This window comes from Pomacea canaliculata, linkage group LG11 (genome assembly GCF_003073045.1).
Source record: "Pomacea canaliculata isolate SZHN2017 linkage group LG11, ASM307304v1, whole genome shotgun sequence".
In the NCBI taxonomy this organism is placed as follows: Eukaryota; Metazoa; Mollusca; class Gastropoda; order Architaenioglossa; family Ampullariidae; genus Pomacea; species Pomacea canaliculata.
The window spans coordinates 2,285,637-2,312,458 of NC_037600.1; the positions used below are offsets into that span (position 1 = coordinate 2,285,637).

A 26,822-nucleotide genomic window follows, 5' to 3' on the forward strand; every position below is an offset into this window, starting at 1 on the left:
GCCCTAGTCTTTTATAAAAAATGAAAAGGGGTTCAAAGGCAGTGGCTGCATGGCAACCATTCGTAGTTTGTTATGCCATGTGGAAAGTAAAGCCACGTTCCCCTCTTAGTAAACAATCTGTTACACATCTGTGGGGACACGGTGTTTTCCCGTCCCAGGTTTATGTGGATCCTCTACTACAAGCTGCTCGTGCATTGACTGCACAAGGCTAACTTGTTGAACAACTAAATAAACAATCTCAATTTCAGCGGTAAAAAATACCCATGTTTTTACTTTTTTATTTTATTTTTGCTTATTAATTCTGTCTAGAATTAAATAAATTGTAGTTTGCTAAATAATGCGCCATTCGACTAAGAAATACACCAAAAATAATTTCTGGTGTTTTGATTTCGGAAATAAACAATTTTATCGAGTAACATTTAATTATCGGACGCAGTCGCCCCAGTTACCGATAGTACCGGTCCTGTGTATGGCCGCTGCATCACGTTCAGTGGCGTGTGCAAAAGGCCGGCAGCTTTAGTGCCGTGTGCAGACATCCGTGGGTTTATTGCTTTCAGTCGGAGGTTCTGTACCGCAGATCGCAACCCGTCACAGCTGACGGCACCCTCAGCAACGATCAACAACCTCTTTCAAGGCACCTACATCATCGTCAGACATGCCTCCCAAGTTTGTAAGTATTGTTCTTTCTGTACAATTGACAGCTGCGTGGGACACACACACGCGCGCGACTAACCCGGCAATTTTTTTGCAACTGCGTGTAAATATATCACTGTCAGAATAATTTTATCATTTCAGTCATCTCCATTTGAAGAGACGGGATTAAAGACGAATCTTTGTTTTCCAAATTCTTTTCCTCGCTAAATAAATTTGAGATGTTGTGCTGCCTGGCCGACACATAAAAACATGCATTGATCGCATCATTGGCCGGATGGCACGCGCAATATATATTTTGTATAGGCGTCGATAAAATTGTTGGAAAACAGGATGCGTATATATATATGTATTGTCCGACAGGCGCTGCGAGTTCAGAATTTTGCTTAGTTTTTTTCTTGGAAAGGAAATATGAGTTATTTAATCCGGGCGAAGAAGGGGGAAGACGAAAATGTTGACGAAGAGATGAGAAAAAGGAGGATGCGATGATATATTTGTTTTATATTTAAAGAAGATAATCATGATATCATACAGCTTTAAAAACTCATTTTCATATTACATGCATGGATAGGGTAACACGAGAACTGCTTATCGTGCCGGGTGCCGCCGGTCCTCCAAGAATGTTCGCTGGATGGGCGTGGCTCCCATTTCGTATATCACAGTATCATGCCGAGAGCGTTTTGCCAGACCTAAGAGTGCGCACAGTAACTGGCGGAAATAGCGAACTCGACGCAAAGGGCCCGAGGATGGGCGCCTATAACCGTTGCGAAGTAACGGGTTTTGGCAGCTGTTACATTCTGAGTCATGCTTAGTACACACGGGGTTGAGAGGGTTCACGTACCACCCCCGCCCACGGTGGGCAAGTTGCACAGGAAGACGCACGATCACTATCACCACTTGCAGCTCAGTATAGATACTTGCTCCTCAACCCCATCAACCCTCCAAAAAACAAAGCAAAAAACACTCAAGTGTGTTTTACAATGACACGCAACGGAATGTAGGATAGTTTGGTCAGTGCGAGCTGGTCTTTACTGTCAATTGAATCGAGGTGTATCATGAATGGAGACTTGGGTGTATGGGTTGCGCGAGTGTGTTTGTGTGTGGGTGTGAGAGAGAGACTTATACAATCGCGAGTTTGTGACGTATTTGGTGCTACTTTTAGCTAAGACTTGCCAGCTTAGTGGATGCATATACCGTGTGACCTCATGCGTATGTATTTTGTGTCTAGGTGACCCTACGTACATGTTAAAGTGACAATGACTGTGTAATGTGCTAAGCTGACCACTAGTGTTACATGCACATGTGTTAGTGGTGGTATACGCAATAAAGTGACCCCTTCCCGGCCCGGTGCGCAAGTGTGTTATGTTAAAGTGACCCCCGTATACACGCATCCTTACATCCCAGACAATGTTTTTAACGCCGTGCCAGCAACTTTGGCTATATCACGGCTACATCCCAGACAAGAACAGATATAAATCAATCGGTGGTGTATCAGCTCTGTGTGCATGCGACTCGGTCAAAAGTTATAAATATAATCGGTGCATTATGTCGCTATACTGACAGCGATTAAGGGGGTACTTGTTCGAGCTTCTGCTTGGTCGGACTGTTATCTTGATGCAGTCGAGGCCGTTGCCAGTTTGTGAGAATCTGTTGTTTGCTCCTCAGTTGTACAAGCGCCAGCAGTTGCATGCTGAGACCACTCCTAGATAGACAGTTGCCAAGTTATCTGGCACGCACAGACCTACCCTTAATCCGCTGCACCCGAGAGAAGTTGTATGGTCTATGATCACAGAGACATTGTTGCTTTGGCCTTTACGATGAAGCTCAAAAGATAATTTTGCGTTTTTCTTCTTTTGCTCTCAATTACGTTAATCATGTTGTTTCTACAGGAGGGAACAAAACCCACACGCACACAGATGTACAAATGAGACCTTCCAAAATGAAAAGATATTAACACTCCCCTGCTTTTATTAGGTGCTTTATATCTTGTTGGAGAGAACCAACAGCTCTTTCTCCTCGTACCAAAAACATTGGGGAACCATATGCAACTGCTTTTGTTCAGCAGTGCTTCCTTGACATGTCCCGGATCTTGCCTAGATTGGTATAGTTATAGTTTATAGTCTATTTTTGCCGCAACGATCAATGATTAATTGTCTGCTCCGATGGCTTTAATCATTTATAGAGGGCAGCAAATTGAGTATTTTGGTCCTCGAAACGCAGACACGTGCAGCTGTTTATATACGTGCAACAGGTGATGGATGCTTTCCTGATATATGTATTAGACGTGACAAGTACAGGGCACTATATGAAAATAACCTGCGCGCCACGGTTTGGCGAGAGAGTTTTGCTGCCAGCGCAAAAATTTTGGTTAAGAAGGTTGTGAGAAAAAAGTTGTTAGGGATGCGAGACTGCCACGAGTCATACACAATTTTAAAGACCGAGAAATGCAGACTGTCAGCGTCCGAATAATCCAAACTGTCGCTCATTCTCTCTCTCTGATTGGTGTTGACTGCAGGCAATGTTGTGAATGGTGTACCAACGTGACGTAGCATGGCGTTACGGCGCTCATTGATCGCAGGTGTGAATCGTAGCGGATAATTAATTAACGGATGGGTTTTGGAGGCTGAAATTTACAGGTTAGGTTTATATCGCCTATATCTACTGATATCTGAAAAGACCGCAAACCCTTCCGGTTGGTCTTTAAGTAAAAAAAAAAAACTTCTGTAGTTACGATATTGCGTTAACGTTCGGTTAAAAGGGATGCAGGGAAGTTGACATCGAAATACGAGGTGTGCCAGAATGCTTATGGTTACAAGGAATGAGAAAAGGCAATCCTGGTAATCAGGAACATACTTTTTACAGGGAAGTGGGCACGGTAGTCAGTAACAACACCAAAGTACGAATTTTCCGTAGGTTGCTCTTTTCAAAATGTGTCCATCTCAGGTTAGTGGCCCGGATGTATCAAACACTGTAGAGGTCTCCCCTTAGCTTTTTGTTGCACCACAGATGTGGTTACACAACCCTCTGGTTTGTTAAGATGGTAGTATAGCTAAAAGGTCTCGACAAGCGGTAATCAGAGGTGTTTGTGCATTAAACAGACTTTTACGGGAGAATGGCCTTTGCTGTGTTGCAGACAAGCGTGGATAACTCGCTTTTGTAAAATACTGGCAAACTTTTCTAGCTCGTGTTCTGTGTTAAGATATAATTATTCGAAGTTTGTGCTCTGTTATTTTCTTTCAGTTAGCATTTCTGTCTGCTTACCAGTCTGTTGCTATCTTGCCTTGGTTTTTTGAGTAGTAAATAGGGCGTCGGCAGGTTTAAATTCCTGAACAATGCGTCAGCTCTGCTCATTACCTGCCCAGACAACATGAAAGCAAACAGGACTGGCATTAAGCGTGAGCGCCCAGATAAATACAGTTGGCCGTACTTGATTAAAACGCCTGCAACCCAATTTATAGGGTGTATGTATGAACCGATCGAGTTAATGTGCATCATTCACTCAACTGTTCGGACAGAAATGGCCCTGCAAATGTACTTATTTTTAGCCTTGTTTTGCCAGCGTCGCGTTTAAAAGAAAAAAAGGAGAGAGTAAATTTCACCTGAACTCTGGCAGCTTCCTGTCACGTGATGTTTCGCACGCTAGAACCCATGCTGATTCACAGACATCGGTGCAAGTAAACATTCACTTTCCTTCAAAGGCAAATACCCAGGTGCTCTGAGGCACGCATCTCAGGTAGAAGGGGAATGAACAGAATGAGTTTTCGGTTTACAGCACTATACAAGCCGTATAAAGTCATGGTGTAGTCAGCCCAAGTGGTGTGTTTAAAAGTCGTGCAAAATAAATCACTAAATAAATCTTGGGAGACAAATAGTTGCTCGGCTAGGATGAAGGAGGAATAAATAGATAACTACAAAAAAAAAGCTGGTGGACGCTAAAAATGTTTCAGTGCATTTTTCTTAAATTGGTGGTGCTGCATGCAAATATGAAGTGCTAGTGTCTGTTAATGGAGTTATTAATTCACCAGGGTTTATCAGGGGCTCTGACGCGCGGAATTTTATCATAAGGTCAAGAGCCTGCTTACCATGCAAAGCATCTGTGGAGAGAATGTATAGAACCTTTACTGCGACCCAGCTTGGTGTGTTAGATGATCTGGCCAACCATTCTGGCGCACGTGAAACTTTTTTTTCCTGTTTCAGCAGACTATACATTATCCCATGATAAACTCAGTTGTGATGATGTGTTCTGCATGTTAATATGATCACAGCCATGTGCGTGTAGCCGTGTATACAAACTACATTACCGTGGAGTTTTAATTCACACGAATCGTAGAATGCAGAGGCGTGTCAGTGCCTATCAAATTCAGGCGTTAAGACGCCGATAAAATATAGAAGCTTTTAAAAAATAAAACCAAGCTGCTCTCAAGACAGATCGAGCTTAAATAGGTTTAAGCATAATATCAGTACTGCTGGCTTCTTTCTGGTCACCTTCGTGAATGCTAAGGAATGAAGACGGGAAACCGATACAAAGAGCCTATTCAAAGTCTGAAAGCCAGAGCGAAAGCTTGCGCGGTATTTAACTCCTCGGAGCACGGAGAAAGGCACTTAAATAGATGCTTGCCTCCTCAAAGCCAAGTATTGTTGTTGGGCGCACCCGCCCCTCTCAAACCAATACGTTGGTGAGAGCGACTGCATGTGTCTACAGGTGGTTAAGTGTTTCTTAAAACGGATGCACGCGCACCGCAGAAAGACAACGATTTTTTTGGTTTGTTTTGTTTTGGCTTCTTTCCCACATAAATATCTTTGTATCGTCTCGACGGTAGCCGACACTTTGCACAAAATATTCAGAGGCTTAGTTTAAATTCTACAGAGTTTGGGTCTTTCTCCAGCCATCCACCCAATCTCTTTTTCGTGTGTTCGCTGGTTCCCTGGCTGTTTGGCCACAAGCCAGACTTAAAGGCTGTATGCCAATCTTCTTTTTAAATTGTTTGTGTTCTGTTTTCATTTGTGCACAAGAAAAAACGTGCGCTATTTCTACTACTTTAACATTTCTTTTTGGTGGATGGGGAGTACTACGATGGCCAGAAGTTCTTCATCAGTTATAAAGGCAGCAGACAGCTCACTTCGGTTGATTTTGGCATTGGACTGGTAGAGGTGTTAAAATTCTACAAGGGATTGTATCGTTCAAAATCTGAGTAAATAGACCCCGCCAGTGCCCAAGATGCAAATAAATATACAAGCATCACCATGCACAGAAGGAGGCCAAATCCCTGACTTCATGAATGACTGTGGTCCATGGATATGTCTAGCTTGGTTATAGGTTTCCCATTGCTGTAGTCTTGGCAACATAAGGGAATCAAGGTACAGTCCTGATGTCAGACGTTTTTGACTGCGTCATTCAATCAGATTGTACCTAATTAGTACCCTATTATGAGTTCAGCCCAGTTGATTCGTCAAGATTATTATTTTTTGCACTTGTGTGAACCTTTAAATTCAGGGTTAGATACACCTCCTGTTTCGCAGATTTTAAGACTTCTTGCCCTCTCCTTACCCAACCACCTGTCTAGTACTTTGGCAGCCGTTTTGCAGGATGCACTGTCTGCTAATGGCATTGAGCAGATAAGCGCTGCTATATTTGTCCGTTTGTTTAGCATCTGACTTCGAGATTAATTTCCATGAATATGCTTTCTCTCCTGCCTTGAGCTGCAAATGTACAATACTCTTCAGTCATTAGAAAGTCATTTTACTACTTTGTTTAATTGACTTCTCATCAAGACTGTTATTGTTATTATTTTTCAAAGGTACAGTGTACATTATATGATGCAATGCATCAATCAAGGGTCTGTTTATACCCCTTTAACACAAACTCCAAAAGATAGAGAGGAATTAATAGTGACAAAATCTTTATTCAACTTTCAGGAGAAGTAAACGAAGAAGAAAAAGACATACAAAATTAAAACAAGTGACTCACAATTCAAAAATACAAAAGCTATTCGAATTAAGAAGTCACAATGTGTTTGATAGTGACAGACATAAGTTATCAGATTATGAGAATAATCTTGTGTTGTGCATCAAAGAATTCAGCAATGCAGCCGGTTGTGGGTTCGATAAAGCATATATATGTATACGCATGCACACTCTGTTAAAAGTCACGGTCAATCCACTGACCAAGGCAGGGCCCTGTTCACAACTGTGGTCCCAGGTACACCAGACCTTCCTGTCCCCCCTTCTTGTCAGGCCTGGCATTAAAAGAAGATCACGCTAGGAGAATACAAAGTCCTCTGGTGGAAATTTATTTGCTTCTCATATACACGCCCACAAATGCATATTTTTGTCCGAAGTATGTCATAGGTTTTCTTATAGGCAGACTATTTGCATGCTCACATACTGCAGTGAATGACAGGTGTGCGTTAAAATACTAGTAGGATCTTCACTTTTTTTTAGTCAAGAAAAACCCACTCACTTTCACTTTTCGAAAGGCATGCACAGTATGTTGCTAGGCAAGTACTGGTCACAAATATGCATTAGCATTTCTAGATGAAAGTGAAAGCAGGGCTAATTAAATTTGTGGCAGTGATAGCATGCCAGAATTAATTCGTTTTCCTTTTCAAGCGCAGCACCACCTTAAATGTAGTACTGCGGCTGTTTATCCTTTGTACCTTATAAGCTTGGTTAAGCAGTGGGTAAAGACCTGCAGGGTGCTAGAAACATGCAGGCTTCACCATCTTATCCCCTGACCTTTCACAGACTTCCCACAATGTTGATAGAGTCCTGTGCCTGAAAGGTCACCTCCACCAGTTGACACCATACTCCACTCTCCTATATCCCTGTACACCATGAGCTGGTAGTTTCTAGAAGTGCACACCTACAATTTATGTTATATATTGTACCTATATCAGGTATTCACACCTATCTGAAACATGAGCAAAATTAAACATTATATGCAAAGGCATAAATAATCCATAATTCCTGTGATCTGGAGTCTGCTCTTAATGAGGCCATCTATATTAGTAGAAAGAATACAAAGAAGTGCTACTAAATCACTTTTCAAATGTAAAGATATATGTCTTACTCTGATAGACTGAAGACTGCACTTTCTGGTGGGAAGGATAACCATTCAAATGTTCAAGATTTTTCACAGATGCGATGATATCGATATACATGTATTTTTCTTACCACCACAAACATCTCTCGCAGTTCAGCCATTGTTCCACTACTAAACACAAATGTTACAAGGAGTTACTGTAAATTGCAACTCACTGCTGACTATAAATATGCACCAAATTTCAATAGCTTCAAGAACTTACAGATAATATTTCAAAAATTTGGGGTGGGGGGAGGTGCTTGTGAAGAATTTTGAGCCAGCCTTTGATGGTGGGTAAGGTGCTATATAAATTAACCTTATTATTAATGTCAGGAGTTTGTCCTTGCTACCCTGCTCAGAATTTGGAAATGTCAGTAGCTTTTGATTTTTCTGTTTTCTTTTGATGTTTGAAGCATTTACAGATTTTAACAAAATAAATTACATTTTGGTTAATTAACACATCAGGTTGAGAAAGTTTTGCTTCCAACATTTGTAGCTTCTGGTACAGTAGATAGTATAGTTTAGCCAAACAGTTCTGGCACTGGGAATCTTAATGATTTTTAATGTTTTACCTTGAAAAGCTTGTATTGTAAACAGTTGTTACTATCATCTTGTCTGCATGTGGTTCTTGATAATCTTATAACATGCACCATGAACAGACTTGTACAAAACAAATGAAGGTGGAAGACAATGTTATCCCAAGAAAGTCTATATATCCAGAAGATAATACTTTAAAGAGAATTTGACCCAGAACTAGCCTTCAAAAGTGGTGTGGATCGTCTGTAGTATAGGAAAAAGAGTACCATACTCTTTCTGCACATGTGTAAATGTACTTTGTGTATTCATGTGTTTCTCGATCTGCATTTGTGCTGATCTGTTTAAGTCACTTACCTAGTGCACATATTTTCATACTGTCAGGATGCATATGCACATATACGCACGTTTTGTATTTGCGCAGTTGCTTTCAAATGACTGAATTGCATTATTTGTGTGTAATATATATATATTTTTAATGCAGGGTGGTGGAGAAAAATGTGGCATCTGCCAGAAAACAGTTTATGCCCAGGAGAGGATTGAAGCTGGAAATATTCCTTTTCACAAGCAGTGCTTCAAGTGCCATAACTGCAAAATGTCTCTCAAGTCAGTATCTTTACCCTTGATCTAAACAACCTTAAATATTGTTGAAAGAAAGAAAAAATTGTTTACTGTAGTAATGTGAAGTGTATTCCTACTTTATAGAAGAAGCATATGACGCCGGTGATATTAGCTGGTCTAGAGATCTTACGATGTCCAAAAAACCCAGTATGCTGGATATAAATAGTCCTAGACAGCTGCTGTATACAGTGCTTCATTGTGGAAATAAATATGCAAATCTTATGCAAATGGAAGTATTTTTTGAAACATTTGTCACTTGTCTTGTAACTGTAGCAGTCTTTGGCACTCACCCAACAGTTTTGTCAGGGTTATCCGGTTGTGCAACAGTGTGCTTATTACCAGCATGATGTCCCAGGCTCAGACCTCATCACAAGCACACTATTTTTTCTCTGCATGTGGCACATATTTATACTACAGGGCCACTGCTTTGCCATCATAGTCTTAACTGCTGTCTTTTCATACAACATCATTTCCGCAGTCACTTCCAGCAGTTTCCCAAAATACAGTTTAAGAACTTTTGAGTGACAGTGGTGGATACAGAATGAACTTTGATAATCTCTGGCTTTATCTTCTCACTCCTTTGTTGCAGCTTACAAAACTATGCACAAGCAGAGGGACAACTGTATTGTAAGAAACATTACCAAGATGAGGTTGTTGCTAAAAATACACAGACACCAATCTTATAACAGTTCACCAGTGCAAGAGAAGACTACTGAATGCTGACTCTGCCTGATGTCTCTCTTCATAGGCAATTCGTCCATTGTATTTGTAGGTGGCTCGTTTTTGTAGTCAGGTAATGTGGCATAGATAGGTATCTTGCTAAACTAGATGTCAGCTGGCCATAGGTCTGTTGCAGTGTATTTACAAGAAATGAACTGGAGTGAAATTAATCCACTTGCACTTAGAGATCCATGCATGGAGATAATAAAATAACTCTTAGGGCAACGTCCCTTATAAAGACCCAGCATATTTTATGTATTCCTTCACTTCTTGATAAATAAGAAACTTTAAAAGTAGTAAATGTCTGTAGATGTACAAACCTGTGAACAAAATAAATGAACATAACACTGCTATGTTGTGTTTTGCAATGTTTTTTTATTCTAAGGAGGAAAAATATAAAGAGGAAATTAAGTCCAAGTACTCCTTTCATAGATTATCAGCATGTAAAACATCAATTTGTAGGTTTTGTAACTACTTACTGCATGGCAGTGGAGTTCTGGATCATTCCCACTGTCTAAAATATACATAATTTATTGTAACACTTGTACATTAAGACATAGAATCACAGTTGTCTGCTAAATGTAGAATTTAAATTTGTCTCACTTTAAAATAGGTGCAACAAATTTTCTGTGTGCCTTATTGCTAGTCATGTTTGTGAAAACCACTTTGTATGCTCTTGGAATATACTTACACTTTTATCATATGACAGGCTTGATTCTTCATGAGATACAGAGATTTTGAGCAACTGGTCATATCAGCTTCAGAATTTTTTGTTTGTGGATTGAAAGATTTGTCATTCATCTTCATGCTGGCTTTGTACAGAGCCTTATGAGATATTCTTCATTTTTTTTAATATTCATCCTATGAAGATGTTAAAAATGAGAATTCTTTTGAAATTTATCAAGTGATAATTTGTTTTTAAAAGATGGTAGAATCTTTCTAGTTAGTTTTGACAGTGTATATAACCATTTTGTGTTGAAATTTAAAATATCTGGAAATGGGACATTTGAGTAAAGTTATGGGTAAACAAGAGGTAATACTATTAATGTGATTTCTGTTTTTATTTCCTCCCTCTGAAACTCTTACCTTTACCATCTTTATCTGGAGATACTTTTTAAATGACAAGATCTTTTACAATGTGCTTAGTCTTCAATCATAAGCATTGACAATATTTGTTTAATGTAAAGTTAAAACTGTTTGTTAATGTTAGGAATGTTTATATCACAGTTATTATATGAGAAGAATCAGATGATAGAAAATGAGATTTTATATTCTTGTCTTAAAAATGTTAACTTTTGTATGGAGTATATGTTACCTTGGTCCCATGGAGTTCTCTCAAAAATGCTTCTGTGAATAATTAGAAGAATGATTAGTGGTCCTAGTGATAGAGACTCATGTTATCAGAAAAATGGACTGCAATGTCACTTTTAAACAGCAATGTATGGTTCATATTACCTCAACATTTCTATCACTTAGTCCTTAACAAGAAGCCTGAGAATGTTGTAACTGTAAGATCATAATGCAGTCCTACAAAAATTATTTAATGAAGGCTACAAAAATACCACTATAAGTATGGCATTGCAGTGATGTCCAATACTCTTTCTCACCACATACTATAGTTTGTGTAAGAATTTGTTTTAGAACTGGTCTTTTTTTTTTAAGCAACCATTTTATGATGCATGCTTTTGTAAAGTGTAGCATTGTGCATTGGACTGACATTTTTTTTTTTTTAAAGTGGTAGAGAAACCTTTTATAGAGACCAATAAAAAATCAATTTATCTTCTTGAGTAAGATCTTTGAGCAGCAAATGAGCAGATCTTTGTAAGTGTGCATGAATGGTTGTGGTAATTATATCTCTTCATAATATGATGTCTTCTTTTATTTGTTAATTTTTATGTAAATCACAGAGCACTGCCTACAAAGCCAACACTTTGAGTAAGCCAGATGTATTAAAGCCTACTACTAGTACTTCATATTAAGGTGTGATTTATAGACCACATGATTGCACTCATATAAGAGCATACTCTCAATGCTTGAGACAATGAAGAGACATGAACAGCATATGAAGGACGGGAGGATAAATAACTAAGCAGACAGAAATAAAAGACAGAAGAGCCAAAGAGGAATCAGAGAAGAAACAAAGGATTGGGAGTTTTATAAATCTGCAGAGGAAGAAGAGAAGGCATACTAGTCAATAGATTAAACAAGTGAAAGAGATGCATGGTTAGAAGATGGACAAGCATCATGCGGACTGTTGTTAGAAGTGATTCTCATGGAAGATTCATGTTCATTACTGGTGTCGCAGAAGTGCCGTAAAAAAAATCACTTGTCTTCAGTTAATAGTAACTTTCAGTAAACTAAAATATAAGAATTACTGAAATTTTGAGGAATAACCACTATATTCTAAAAGAACCACACCTCTTACAAATAATGTTGAATCCCTAATACCACTAACAGAGATACTTATGTGTCGACAATGCATCCCATTACACATAAAAACAGAACCTCTTCATAAAAGGACTAGGGTAGACTATACAGATAACCAGACAAGTGTAATGCATGCATACCCTCATCTGATAATTACATGTCCTCTTTCCCTTGAGGACATCCTGTTGAAAAAACATTCCTCAAAAATGACTAATAAAAAGGTAGATGAAAAAATAATTATATATAAAATATATTAATGAATTATAAAAACCTCTTATCAAACAAGTTGGGCATCCTGAGATATGGTGGTGGATGCATAAATACATGATTAAACTGTCTTAAAATCGCAGCAAAAATTAGATGGACCACTTTTAAATAATACCAAGAAAGAATACATGGAAATGTTAGCTTTTACATTCCACTTCTGGCATTTCCTTTGCATTTTGTCCTAACCATTACAAGATTCACATTTAAAAAAATATTAACATTTTATTTCATTTTCTATCATGTGTCAGCTTAACAAATTGCAGTGCCCTATGTACAATCATTATATGCCAGCATAACAAATTCGCACAAGTAACGACTGGCACTGGCTCTGTCAAGCATAAAGTATCTTTACAAAAGAAGCAATAGTATGATGATGTGAAAAATTACATTAATGATAATGACCCTGACATATTAGACTGCACATTTGAGACAACAAATAGTAAACTTAAAAGAAAAGTATAAGATCATGCACATCAACTTGCTTTTATTATGTATTACCACTATAAAAGAGAAGGAAGAAGAGGAAGGTGGGATGGACATGATTAAGATGTGCTCTATTTATCATCAATATGAATGCATTCTCTCTTCCTTAAATCTCTTGTTAAAAAAAAAAAGAAAAGTACTTTTCAGATGTTTGGGTTCAATTTACACCCAACCATCCCCTTCCAACAAACACATTCACCCACCCGAAAGAAAACTCTCGATATGTAGAAAGAAGCTGTTTATATTGTAATCACTTGTGGAAAAAAAGATTTTCTCTTTGATAGTGTAGGTTTACTTTATTCACATGTTAATGCCATATATAGGTTTTTATTTTGACAAGCTTCACATCTTCTATATATATTATAGGCCAACAAACTCTAAAAGGCCCACTCCACCCCTAATGCTGAACACTACTGGTACTATACCTTGTTATGAAATTTGTCAATCTGTCCCCAAAGACTGTTCACTATGCAGTATGCAGTTGACCAGGTGATCACATATCTCTCATATGACATTCAGCCAGTCAGTGTACATTCAAACAACATCAAATAGCAGTGCTGAGTTGACTGTTTTCAGTCAAGGGGGAAATAAAAATTTTGCTAGGGAGCACCTCTGCAACCTTCCTCGATCGTTCTCACGGAAACCATCAGAAATGCTTTCCATGCAGACATTTATTTTGCATCGAATATATTTTCAAAATTGTCCCACCAGTTATATCAGTGTACCTGCGAAGCCTGGGTGATGTCTCTTCACGAGCAGTTCCTAATAATAATAATAACATGTTGATTTGTTTAGAGCTTTTCCCCTCAAAGCATTTTACTAAAAAGAAAAGCACAATAAAGCTTATTAATCGGAAAGACCTCTAAAATAATGTAGGCGACAACAGATTTCTTTAAACAGCTCTGAAAGTACAGACTTAGCAAAGTAGAAGATTGTATCCTAATCACTAAGGTGTGTAGCACTTTTGGAAGAGTTTTGCACAGTTATCGTTCTTAGTAGCTATAGGGATTTTCCCACATGAAATGCATATTTTTACACTGTGTGTGCAGTTGAAAGCACTTGCAATAATTTCAAATTTTCTGCACTCATGTCAAAAGGTCTCGTAAGAATTGAATAAAACTAACTTTCTAATACATACTGCTATCTAGAAGAATATCTTGGAAGGTGACATATGTTCCTCCTGTTGCTGGGTGCTTACACGTCCATTTTGCCCCTGTTGATGAGTTCTCTTTAGCCCCATCCAAGCCCTCACATCTTCCTCTGAAAATCGTAGTAAGGGAGAAACATGGATTTCTTCTATCTTCTTTTAAAGACTTGATTATATATACATCTTGAGAAAACAATTTTTTTCAGTGCGGATCAGGTAACAGAGAAAACATTGAAGAATGGGAGATAACAAGCGAAACCTTTTTTTTATGTGTCTTACGTCCCTTTGATTAGTTTATCCTCTGCCAGTTTGAATGAGTTGTTAAGTGTGGCGTCTATGCACACAAGTGTGTGTGCGTGCGTGCGTGCGTGCGTGCGTGCGTGCGTGTGTGTGTGTTACAACTAAGTACCTGAGTTGTCTGTAACGGTTATCCCACACACTATCACTGATAATATTAACAGACTCGCGACTCGATATCAAAGATATAAATTATTATAATTAAAGACATCGCTGTATTTGGTGTAAGCGTGACTTCATCTTTCAACAAAATATCATCAGAATGTAAACGGAAAGACAAGGAGGAATAAATGAACAGAAAAAGTCAACTTGTGCGTGCTTCCTTTTCCAGTGTGCTTTACTTGTAAACAGTTTCCTCAGAATGCATCTTGATAAAGATAGCAAAAATTCAGACAAATTAAAATAAACAATTTAAGACAGTGAGAGACTAACAATTTTTTCTTCTGGTTTAATCTATTTAATTTTTTGATATGTGTATTTTGGAATGACAACAAACCTTAAACGCTTTTCATCTTACAGGGATACTAACAAGTGTGCTCACATACAAAAATAAACAAAAGAGTAAAAAAATAAACTAAGCAAAACAAGTGCTAGTTACAAGATGAGTACAAGATAATGATAATGTTGTGTCAGGGAAAGGCCTTATTTCCCTTGTGAGCGTAGTTCGCGCAGAAGCATAACTGATGACACGTGACAGTAGTAACGACAGCTCACCTCCACGTTTTTCGCTTCGTGAACAGTGAGTGACATTCCCAACGCAGCCGCCGAGACAGCTGGTCCTACCTGTACAGGTGTGAATACAGACAGGGGAATCTGTGCGTTTATTTCCTTGCCGAGTAAAGGTAAACAAATATGTTTTTATATTGTCCTGAATTCTAAATTCTGATTTCACGGCAAAAGTATTGTTAAATTGTTTCATGAGAAAAATCTTAACGTTCAATAAGAAATCACGTGATGAGCTTAACTCAGGGAGACTAATAGTAGCAGTGAATGGTAGTCTCATTATAGTCATTAAGTTACAGGAACTAATGTGGAGGAACAGTTATGGAAGACCCGCTGAAACGGATCCCTAACTACCGGATGGCCGGAGAACCTTCTTCCTACACCGGACCCACCCAGGGGTGACTGTCAACCGAGGGAGGACTGGGTGGCTCGATTTTATCCGGGTAGCCCTGGAGTTTCTTCCCTTGTGGGTCGTCAAGGAATCGAACATCCGTGTCAACGTTTCCACTAATTTCCACTAATATCCAGGCCAAAGAGTCTGGAAGTGTCTACCAGCATTTGTGTTTCCATGGAGATATGTGCAGTGGCGTGTTAGTGTAGTTGCTAGTGTGACAGCCAACCTCACCTGCCTGGCAGTGATAGGGTGGGAGAAGAGCATTCCTGGCGCTGAGGTTCGTGAGAGTATCCTACATCGGGACTGCAGATGACGGGAATTGTAAGTGTTACTCTAATTTTTCATTTTTTTAATTTGATCACTAGTCATCGGACATAGTTCCTTGACGATATCCCATTCTTCTAATCAGCAAGTAGACAGACGTGAGGACAAATATAAGAAACTTTACACTTTTGGCGTGGAACTAAGAATAGCGAGATGGTATAGTTAGCTTTGAGTTTTGTCTGTGCGAGAATTATTTGGTGTTTGACCGTGTATTGGGGCAGAGGATTTGAGTTATTGTGATCTGACCTGAACCAGCTTAAAAAAACATTTGCCATCTGCCATCATCTATCTGCCATCATCTGTCATCATCTGCCATCATCTATCTGCCATCATCTGTGATTGTCCGTGACAATTTGTGACCCCGACGTGATTGCCGGGCTGTCTGTGTTGCAAAACAGTTGTTGAGTGGAAGGGTTGTCCTTTGAGGAGTCACGTGGTTTTTCTGTTGATGTTTATGGTTAATTTTAACATTTTATTCCCCGTCTCCAGCTCCAGAGGTCTACGGGTCTGTAAAGTTCTACCCCTAGTAAGGGCATACCCTCTGTCGCTACTGTATTCTGTCTTTCTTTCCCTGATACCTTCATCTTACCCCTGAGTGTGGTGTTTATTGGAAGAAGTTTGGTAGTGTCTGAGCTTGTGATTATCTCCCCATTAGGTACTCTATTCTATTGTTTTAAGAAAAAAAATTTTGGCTGTTCCTCAAACCTATATTAAACTTAAATCAAGATGATGAGTAGTGTTCACATTATTCCATTTAAAGAATCTGATGGCTCTTTGTTTGCTCGTTAGGATTGCTTATGTGTTTATTGCATCTTTAGAGAGAAATTGCCTTTGTGGGCTTTATGTGTATAATGAGATTAGGATTTGAGATGTGTGTACACCCACTGCTTTGATTGATGATTGAGTGTAGTTGTTTCCTGACTAGCCTTGATTGAACTAGGGCTTACACCTTGAAGTGTTTACAGCTGTAGTTGACTTAGGGATTTTTATTCCTTCTTTCATTTTGCGAATCATTGTGAAGACACGTTTTGATGCTGTGATTACATTTCTATCCCGATTGTATTTGTGAGATAATTTTAGGTGATTTTATTTTTGTATTATTTGCTATCTTTGTGTGCAACTTGGATCCCCCAATAGTATGTGATGTCATCTCATGTAAAAAAGAAGGTGAGATGATAGGATTAGAAGGTAAAGCTCTGACTACATACACAATGCAGAGTATCCATCGTTATGATAGAAATATGGAAAGTACAGCAAGGAAAACAAGCAGACAACTTAAAAATAGACAAGAAAGCAGAAGATAATAGAATTGCCAAGAAGGAGGAAGCTGATAAAAACTGTTACTTGTTAATAAATGTTGTTCATTGTTGTAAGTTGTTGATGGTTGTTGATAATGGTTGTTGATGATGGTTGTTGATGATGATGATTGATGTTGATGATGATTGGTGATGATGATTGTTGTTGATGATGATGATGAAGGTTGTTGATGGTTGCTGCTGATGATTATTAATGATGATTCATGATGATTGATTATGATTGTTGTTGATGAAGGTTAATGATGATGGTTGGTGGTGATTATTGATGGTTGTTGTTGGTTGTTGATGGTTTTGATTATGATTGATGATGATTGATTGTTGTTGATGATTGTTGGTGGTGATTGTTGATGGTGATTGATGGTGTTTGTTTCTGGTTGTTGTTGAAATGATTGTTGATTGTTGTTGATGATTGTTGGTGGTGATTGATGGTGTTTGTTTTTGGTTGTTGTTGAAATGATTGTTGATTGTTGTTGATGATGGTTGTCAGTTGATGTTGCTTTGTTATTTGTTGTTGTAATTAGTTGTTGCAGTTTGTTATTGTTGTCGCAGTTCAGAAGAGCGAAGAGCGAAGAGCGAAGAGCGAAGAGCGAAGAGCGAAGAGCGAAGAGCGAAGAGCGAAGAGCGAAGAGCGAAGAGCGAAGAGCGAAGAGCAAAGAGAAAGAGCAAAAGAGCAAGAGCAAAGAGCAAAGAGCAAAGAGCAAAGAGCAAAGAGCAAAGAGCAAAGAGCAAAGAGCCAAGAGCAAAGAGCAAAGAGCAAAGAGCAAAGAGCAAGAGCAAAGAGCAAAGAGCAAAGAGCAAAGAGCAAAGAGCAAAGAGCAAAGAGCCAAGAGCAAAGAGCAAGAGCCAAAGAGCAAAGAGCCAAGAGCAAAGAGCAAAGAGCCAAGAGCCAAGAGCAAGAGCCAAGAGCCAAGAGCAAGAGCCAAGAGCCAAGAGCCAAGAGCCAAGAGCCAAGAGCCAAGAGCCAAGAGCCAAGAGCCAAGAGCCAAGAGCCAAGAGCCAAGAGCCAAGAGCCAAGAGCCAAGAGCCAAGAGCAAGAGCCAAGAGCCAAGAGCCAAGAGCAAGAGCCAAGAGCCAAGAGCCAAGAGCCAAGAGCCAAGAGCCAAGAGCCAAGAGCCAAGAGCCAAGAGCCAAGAGCCAAGAGCCAAGAGCCAAGAGCCAAGAGCCAAGAGCCAAGAGCCAAGAGCCAAGAGCCAAGAGCCAAGAGCCAAGAGCCAAGAGCCAAGAGCCAAGAGCCAAGAGCCAAGAGCCAAGAGCCCAAGAGCCAAGAGCCAAGAGCCAAGAGCCAAGAGCCAAGAGCCAAGAGCCAAGAGCCAAGAGCCAAGAGCCAAGAGCCAAGAGCCAAGAGCCAAAGCCAAGAGCCAAAGAGCCAAGAGCCAAGAGCCAAGAGCCAAGAGCAAGAGCCAAGAGCCAAGAGCCAAGAGCCAAGAGCCAAGAGCCAAGAGCCAAGAGCCAAGAGCCAAGAGCCAAGAGCAAGAGCCAAGAGCCAAGAGCCAAGAGCCCAAGAGGAGCCAAGAGCCAGCAAGAGCCAAGAGCCAAGAGCCAAGAGCCAAGAGCCAAGAGCAAGAGCCAAGAGCCAAGAGCCAAGAGCCAAGAGCCAAGAGCCAAGAGCAAGAGCCAAGAGCCAAGAGCCAAGAGCCAAGAGCCAAGAGCCAAGAGCAAGAGCCAAGAGCCAAGAGCCAAGAGCCAAGAGCCAAGAGCCAAGAGCCAAGAGCCAAGAGCCAAGAGCCAAGAGCCAAGAGCCAAGAGCCAAGAGCCAAGAGCAAGAGCCAAGAGCCAAGAGCCAAGAGCCAAGAGCCAAGAGCCAAGAGCCAAGAGCCAAGAGCCAAGAGCCAAGAGCCAAGAGCCAAGAGCCAAGAGCCAAGAGCCAAGAGCCAAGAGCCAAGAGCCAAGAGCCCAAAGCCCCAAGAGCCAAGAGCCAAGAGCCAAGAGCCAAGAGCCAAGAGCCAAGAGCCAAGAGCCAAGAGCCAAGAGCCAAGAGCCAAGAGCCAAGAGCCAAGAGCCAAGAGCCAAGAGCCAAGAGCCAAGAGCCAAAGAGCCAAGAGCCAAGAGCAAGAGCCAAGAGCCAAGAGCCAAGAGCCAAGAGCCAAGAGCCAAGAGCCAAGAGCCAAGAGCCAAGAGCCAAGAGCCAAGAGCCAAGAGCCAAGAGCCAAGAGCCAAGAGCCAAGAGCCAAGAGCCAAGAGCCAAGAGCCAAGAGCCCAAGAGCCAAGAGCCAAGAGCCAAGAGCCAAGAGCCAAGAGCCAAGAGCCAAGAGCCAAGAGCCAAGAGCCAAGAGCCAAGAGCCAAGAGCCAAGAGCCAAGAGCCAAGAGCCAAGAGCCAAGAGCCAAGAGCAAGAGCCAAGAGCCAAGAGCCAAGAGCCAAGAGCCAAGAGCCAAGAGCCAAGAGCCAAGAGCCCAAGAGCCAAGAGCCAAGAGCAAGAGCCAAGAGCCAAGAGCCAAGAGCCAAGAGCCAAGAGCCAAGAGCCAAGAGCAAGAGCCAAGAGCCAAGAGCCAAGAGCCAAGAGCAAGACCAAGAGCCAAGAGCCAAGAGCCAAGAGACCAAGAGCCAAGACCCAAGACCAAGAGCCAAGAGCCAAGAGAGAGCAAGAGCCAAGAGCCAAGAGCCAAGAGCCCAAGAGCAAGAGCCAAGAGCCAAGAGCCAAGAGCCAAAGAGCCAAGAGCCAAGAGCCAAGAGCCAAGAGCCAAGAGCCAAGAGCCAAGAGCCAAGAGCCCAAGAGCCAAGAGCCAAGAGCCAAGAGCCAAGAGCCAAGAGCCAAGAGCCAAGAGCCAAGAGCCAAGAGCCAAGAGCCAAGAGCCAAGAGCCAAGAGCCAAGAGCCAAGAGCCAAGAGCCAGAGCCAAGAGCCAAGAGCCAAGAGCAACAAGAGCCAAGAGCCAAGAGCCAAGAGCCAAGAGCCAAGAGCCAAGAGCCAAGAGCCAAGAGCAAGAGCAAGAGCCAAGAGCCAAGCCAAGCCAGAGCCAAAGCCAAGAGCCAAGCAAAGCCAAGGCCAAGAGCCAGAGCCAAGAGCCAAGAGCCAAGAGCCAAGAGCCAAGACAAAGCCAGGCAAGAGCCAAGCCAAGAGCCAGCCAAGAGCCAAGAGCCAAGAGCCAAGAGCCAAGAGCCAAGAGCCAAAGCCAAGAGCCAAAGGAGCAAGAGCAAGAGCCAAACCAAGAGCCAGATCCAAGAGCAAAGCCTCAGCCTGAATCCCAAGACCAGCCAAAAGACAAGAGCCACTGGTGCCAGGCAAGGGTCCTGCTGCCTCCTCATGCTGAATCCCCAGCCTGCCACTGGGTGCCAGCAAGGGGTCTGCCCGCCTCATGCTGAATCCCAGCCTGCCACTGGGTGCCAGCAAGGGGTCCTGCCGCCTCATTGCTGAATCCCCCAGCCTAGCCACTGGTGCCAGGCAAGGGTCCTGCCCGCCTCATGCTGTATCCAGCTCCACTGTGCCAGGCAAGCCTCAGGCCTGCCACTGGGTGCCAGGCAAGGGTCCTGCCCGCCTCATGCTGAATCCCCCAGCTGCCATGGGTGCCAGGCAAGGGGTCCTGCCCGCCTCATGCTGAATCCCCAGCTGCCACTGGGTGCCAGGCAAGGGTCCTGCCGCCTCATGCTGAATCCCCAGCCTGCACTGGGTGCCAGGCAAGGGGTCCTGCCCGCCTCATGCTGAATCCCCCGCCTGCACTGGGTGCCAGGCAAGGGGTCCTGCCCGCCTCATGCTGAATCCCCCAGCCTGCCACTGGGTGCCAGGCAAGGGTCCTGCCCGCCTCATGCTGAATCCCCCAGCCTGCCACTGGGTGCCAGGCAAGGGTCCTGCCCGCCTCATGCTGAATCCCCCAGCCTGCCACTGGGTGCCAGGCAAGGGGTCCTGCCCGCCTCATGCTGAATCCCCCAGCCTGCCACTGGGTGCCAGGCAAGGGGTCCTGCCCGCCTCATGCTGAATCCCCCAGCCTGCCACTGGGTGCCAGGCAAGGGGTCCTGCCCGCCTCATGCTGAATCCCCCATGCCACTGGGTGCCAGCAAGGGGTCCTGCCCGCCTCATGCTGAATCCCCAGCCTGCACTGGGTGCCAGGCAAGGGTCCTGCCCGCCCTCATGCTGCCCCTAAATCCCCCATGGGGCCAGCTGGCCTGCCACTGGGTGCAGGGCAAGGGGTACTGCCCGCCTCCATGCTTACATCCCCAGCCTGCCACTGGTGCCAGCAAAGGGGTCCTGCCCGCCTCATGCTGATGCCCCATGCACTGGTGCACAGGTCTGCCGCTCATGCTGATCCCCAGCCGGCCTGCCACATGGCCCGCCTATGCAGGCCAGGCATGGGTCCTTGCCTTCGCCTCATGGTGGTCCTGCCAGGCAGGGGTCCGCTCATGCTGAATCCCCCGCCTGCCACTGGGTGCCTGTAGGTGCCATGGCAGCCTGCCAGGGCCGGGTCAGCTGCCCGCTCATGCTGAATCCTCCCAGCCTGCCACTGGGTTGCCAGGCAAGGGGTCCTGCCCCAGCCTCAGCTGAAATAACCCCCAGCCTCCTGCCCAGGCAAGGGGTCTGCCCGCATCATGCTGAATCCCCCAGCCTGCCACTGGGTGCCAGGCAAGGGGTCTGCCACTGGGTCCCTCCCGCCTCATGCTGAATCCCCCAGCCTGCCACTGGGTGCCAGGCAAGGGTCTGCCCGCCTCATGCTGAACCCCCAGCCTGCCACTGGGTGCCAGGCAAGGGGTCCTGCCCGCCTCATGCTGAATCCCCCAGCCTGCCACTGGGTGCCAGGCAAAGGGGTCCTGCCCCCCTGCCTCATGCTGCCACAATCCTCCCCCAAGCCACTGGTGCCAGGCAAGGGGGCAATCCTCCAGTCCTGGCCCTCTCATGTGAATGCCCCCCAGCCCTGCCACTGCGGTGCCAGGCAAGAGGCGGTCCTGCCCGCCTCATGCCTCATCTGAATGCCCCCAGCCTGCCACTGGGTGCCAGGCCAAATGTGCCCATCGCCTCATGGAATCTGCCAAGATCCCCCAGCTGACCTATGTGACTGGGTGCCAGAAGGCTGCCTGTGGTCAGCGCGGCCCCTGGAACATCCCCCAACCTGCTGGCTCGTGAATGCTAATCCCCCCAGCCTGCCACTGAATCCCCATCGCCATTGCCAGGCAAGGTCCTGCCCCCTCATGCTGAATCTCTCCAGCCTGCCACTGGTGCCAGGCAACAAGGGGTCCTGCCCGCTTGCTGAATGCCACCTGCCAGGCAAGGGCCTGCCCGCCCATGCTGAATCTGCCACTGCCGGCCCCCAGGCAGGCCAAGTCCTGGCCCGCTCATGCTGAAATCCCGCAGCCACTGGGTGCAGGCTAATCCTGCCAGCCCTCCACCTGCCTGCCCTGGGTCCAGCAGGGGTCCTGCCCGCCTCATGCTGAATCCCCCAGCCTGCCACTGGGTGCCAGGCAAGGGGTTCCTGCCGCCTCTATGCTGAAATCCCCCAGCTGCACTGGGTGCAGGCAAAGGGTCCTGCCGCCTTCATGCTGAATCCCCAGCCTGCCACTGGGTGCCCAGGCAAGGGGTCCTGCCCGCCTCATGCTGAATCCCCCAGCCTGCCACTGGTTGCCGGCAATGGAGGTCCTGCCCGCCTCATGCTGAATCCCCCCCTGCCATGGTGCCCAGGGCCAAGGGTTGCCCGCCTCATGCTGATCCCCCAGCCTGCCACTGGGTGCCAGGAGGGTCCTGCCCCCCTCATGCTGCCCAGCTGCCAGGCAAGGGGTCTGCTGTTCCCCCAGCTCCCACTGGGCTGCAAGCGGTACTGCCCGCCTCAGCTGAACCCCCAGCCTGCCACTGGGTGCCAGGAGGGGGTCCTGCCGCCTCATGCTGAATCCCCCAGCCTGCCACTGGGTGCCAGCAAGGGGTCCTGCCGCCTCATGCTCACCTGCCACGCTGCAGCCTGCCACTGGGTGCCAGGCAAGGGGTTCCTGCCGCCTCATGCTGAATCCCCAGCCTGCCACTGGGTGCCAGGCAAAGGGTCTCCATGCTGAATCCCCGCCTGCCACTGGGTGCCAGGCAAGGGTCTCTGCCCGCCTCATGCTGAATCCCCAGCCTGCCACTGGGTGCCAGGCAAGGGTCCTGCCCGCCTCATGCTGAATCCCCAGCCGCCACTGGGTGCCAGCAAGGGGTCCTGCCCGCCTCATGCTGAATCCCCCAGCCCTGCCACTGGGTGCCAGGCAAGGGTCCTGCCCGCCTCATGCTGAATCCCCCAGCCTGCCACTGGGTGCCAGGCAAGGGGTCCTGCCCGCCTCATGCTGAATCCCCCAGCCTGCCACTGGTGCCAGGCAAGGGTCCTGCCCGCCTCATGCTGAATCCCCCAGCCTGCCACTGGTGCCAGGCAAGGGGTCCTGCCCGCCTCATGCTGAATCCCCCAGCCTGCCACTGGGTGCCAGGCAAGGGGTCCCTGCCCGCCTCATGCTGAATCCCCCACCTGCCACTGGTGCCAGGCAAGGGTCCTGCCCGCCTCATGCTGAATCCCAGCCTGCCACTGGGTGCCAGGCAAGGGTCCTGCCCGCCTCATGCTGATCCCCAGCCTCCCCCTGCCACTGGGCTGCCAGCAAGGGTCCTGCCCCCTCATGCTGAATCCCCAGCCTGCCACTGGGTGCCAGGCAAGGGGTCCTGCCCGCCTCATGCTGAATCCCCCAGCCTGCCACTGGGTGCCAGGCAAGGGTCCTGCCCGCCTCATGCTGAATCCCCCAGCCTGCCACTGGGTGCCAGGCAAGGGGTCCTGCCCGCCTCATGCTGAATCCCCCAGCCTGCCACTGGGTGCCAGGCAAGGGGTCCTGCCCGCCTCATGCTGAATCCCCCAGCCTGCCACTGGTGCCAGGCAAGGGGTCCTGCCCGCCTCATGCTGAATCCCCCAGCCTGCCACTGGGTGCCAGGCAAGGGGTCCTGCCCGCCTCATGCTGAATCCCCCAGCCTGCCACTGGGTGCCAGGCAAGGGGTCCTGCCCGCCTCATGCTGAATCCCCCAGCCTGCCACTGGGTGCCAGGCAAGGGTCCTGCCCGCCTCATGCTGAATCCCCAGCCTGCCACTGGGTGCCAGGCAAGGGGTCCTGCCCGCCTCATGCTGAATCCCCCAGCCTGCCACTGGGTGCCAGGCAAGGGTCCTGCCCGCCTCATGCTGAATCCCCCAGCCTGCCACTGGTGCCAGGCAAGGGGTCCTGCCGCCTCATGCTGAATCCCCCAGCCTGCCACTGGGTGCCAGGCAAGGGGTCCTGCCCGCCTCATGCTGAATCCCCCAGCCTGCCACTGGGTGCCAGGCAAGGGGTCCTGCCCGCCTCATGCTGAATCCCCAGCCTGCCACTGGGTGCCAGGCAAAGGGTCCTGCCCGCCTCATGCTGAATCCCCCAGCCTGCCACTGGGTGCCAGGCAAGGGTCCTGCCCGCCTCATGCTGAATCCCCAGCCTGCCACTGGGTGCCAGGCAAGGGGTCCTGCCCGCCTCATGCTGAATCCCCCAGCCTGCCACTGGGTGCCAGGCAAGGGGTCCTGCCCGCCTCATGCTGAATCCCCCAGCCTGCCACTGGGTGCCAGGCAAGGGGTCTGCCCGCCTCATGCTGAATCCCCAGCCTGCCACTGGGTGCCAGGCAAGGGGTCCTGCCCGCCTCATGCTGATCCCCCAGCCTGCCACTGGGTGCCAGCAAGGGGTCCTGCCCGCCTCATGCTGAATCCCCAGCCTGCCACTGGGTGCCAGGCAAGGGGTCCTGCCCGCCTCATGCTGAATCCCCCAGCCTGCCACTGGGTGCCAGCAAGGGGTCCTGCCCGCCTCATGCTGAATCCCCAGCCTGCCACTGGGTGCCAGGCAAGGGGTCCTGCCCGCCTCATGCTGAATCCCCCAGCCTGCCACTGGGTGCCAGGCAAGGGTCCTGCCCGCCTCATGCTGAATCCCCAGCCTGCCACTGGGTGCCAGGCAAGGGGTCCTGCCCGCCTCATGCTGAATCCCCCAGCCTGCCACTGGGTGCCAGGCAAGGGTCCTGCCCGCCTCATGCTGAATCCCCCAGCCTGCCACTGGGTGCCAGGCAAGGGGTCCTGCCCGCCTCATGCTGAATCCCAGCCTGCCACTGGGTGCCAGGCAAGGGTCCTGCCCGCCTCATGCTGAATCCCCAAGCCTGCACTGGGTGCCAGGCAAGGGTCCTGCCCGCCTCATGCTGAATCCCCCAGCCTGCCACTGGGTGCCAGGCAAGGGGTCCTGCCCGCCTCATGCTGAATCCCCCAGCCTGCCACTGGGTGCCAGGCAAGGGGTCCTGCCCGCCTCATGCTGAATCCCCCAGCCTGCACTGGGTGCCAGGCAAGGGGTCCTGCCCGCCTCATGCTGAATCCCCCAGCCTGCCACTGGGTGCCAGGCAAGGGGTCCTGCCCGCCTCATGCTGAATCCCCCAGCCTGCCACTGGGTGCCAGGCAAGGGGTCCTGCCCGCCTCATGCTGAATCCCCCAGCCTGCCACTGGGTGCCAGGCAAGGGGTCCTGCCCGCCTCATGCTGAATCCCCCAGCCTGCCACTGGGTGCCAGGCAAGGGGTCCTGCCCGCCTCATGCTGAATCCCCCAGCCTGCCACTGGGTGCCAGGCAAGGGTCCTGCCCGCCTCATGCTGAATCCCCCAGCCTGCCACTGGGTGCCAGGCAAGGGGTCCTGCCCGCCTCATGCTGAATCCCCCAGCCTGCCACTGGTGCCAGGCAAGGGTCCTGCCCGCCTCATGCTGAATCCCCCAGCCTGCCACTGGGTGCCAGGCAAGGGTCCTGCCCGCCTCATGCTGAATCCCCCAGCCTGCCACTGGGTGCCAGGCAAGGGGTCCTGCCCGCCTCATGCTGAATCCCCCAGCCTGCCACTGGGTGCCAGGCAAGGGGTCCTGCCCGCCTCATGCTGAATCCCCCAGCCTGCCACTGGGTGCCAGGCAAGGGGTCCTGCCCGCCTCATGCTGAATCCCCCAGCCTGCCACTGGGTGCCAGGCAAGGGGTCCTGCCCGCCTCATGCTGAATCCCCCAGCCTGCCACTGGGTGCCAGGCAAGGGGTCCTGCCCGCCTCATGCTGAATCCCCCAGCCTGCCACTGGGTGCCAGGCAAGGGGTCCTGCCCGCCTCATGCTGAATCCCCCAGCCTGCCACTGGGTGCCAGGCAAGGGGTCCTGCCCGCCTCATGCTGAATCCCCCAGCCTGCCACTGGGTGCCAGGCAAGGGTCCTGCCCGCCTCATGCTGAATCCCCCAGCCTGCCACTGGGTGCCAGGCAAGGGGTCCTGCCCGCCTCATGCTGAATCCCCAGCCTGCCACTGGGTGCCAGGCAAGGGGTCCTGCCCGCCTCATGCTGAATCCCCCAGCCTGCCACTGGGTGCCAGGCAAGGGGTCCTGCCCGCCTCATGCTGAATCCCCCAGCCTGCCACTGGGTGCCAGGCAAGGGGTCCTGCCCGCCTCATGCTGAATCCCCCAGCCTGCCACTGGGTGCCAGGCAAGGGGTCCTGCCCGCCTCATGCTGAATCCCCCAGCCTGCCACTGGGTGCCAGGCAAGGGGTCCTGCCCGCCTCATGCTGAATCCCCCAGCCTGCCACTGGGTGCCAGGCAAGGGGTCCTGCCCGCCTCATGCTGAATCCCCCAGCCTGCCACTGGGTGCCAGGCAAGGGTCCTGCCCGCCTCATGCTGAATCCCCCAGCCTGCCACTGGGTGCCAGGCAAGGGGTCCTGCCCGCCTCATGCTGAATCCCCAGCCTGCCACTGGGTGCCAGGCAAGGGGTCCTGCCCGCCTCATGCTGAATCCCCAGCCTGCCACTGGGTGCCAGGCAAGGGGTCCTGCCGCCTCATGCTGAATCCCCCAGCCTGCCACTGGGTGCCAGGCAAGGGGTCCTGCCCGCCTCATGCTGAATCCCCCAGCCTGCC

General features: G+C 47.6%; 1 protein-coding gene and 2 long non-coding RNA genes across 3 annotated transcripts in view; 1 reads left to right on the forward strand and 2 right to left on the reverse strand.

The window, feature by feature from the left end:
• The window catches only part of LOC112575212, a 12,685-nt gene extending 3,944 nt beyond the window's left edge, over positions 1–8,741 (reverse strand). The window contains exons 1-2 of the long non-coding RNA XR_003101584.1: positions 4,251–8,741; positions 3,913–4,005 (exon numbers count right to left, since the gene is read on the reverse strand). This is a non-coding gene — a long non-coding RNA (uncharacterized LOC112575212). The remainder of the gene's footprint in view (positions 1–3,912; positions 4,006–4,250) is intronic.
• Positions 517–11,386, forward strand: LOC112575211 (LIM domain-containing protein WLIM2b-like). Its single transcript, XM_025256900.1, has 3 exons — positions 517–670; positions 8,751–8,872; positions 9,477–11,386. Exons 1-3 carry the CDS (start codon positions 656–658, stop codon positions 9,571–9,573), a joined length of 234 nt encoding a protein of 77 aa, XP_025112685.1. The 5' UTR covers positions 517–655; the 3' UTR covers positions 9,574–11,386.
• LOC112575213 lies at positions 11,233–14,086 on the reverse strand. Its single transcript, XR_003101585.1, has 2 exons — positions 13,923–14,086; positions 11,233–13,546 (listed from the first exon to the last, which is right to left on the reverse strand). It is a non-coding gene; the product is annotated as an uncharacterized LOC112575213 (long non-coding RNA).
• Positions 14,087–26,822: the final 12,736 nt, after the last annotated feature.

What these genes read in the sequence shown, in the direction of transcription:
- LOC112575211 (XM_025256900.1), top strand. An exon ending in AACTGCAAAATGTCTCTCAA is followed by an intron (nt 8,873 to 9,476) that starts GTCAGTATCTTT and finishes CCTTTGTTGCAG; the next exon opens with CTTACAAAACTATGCACAAG.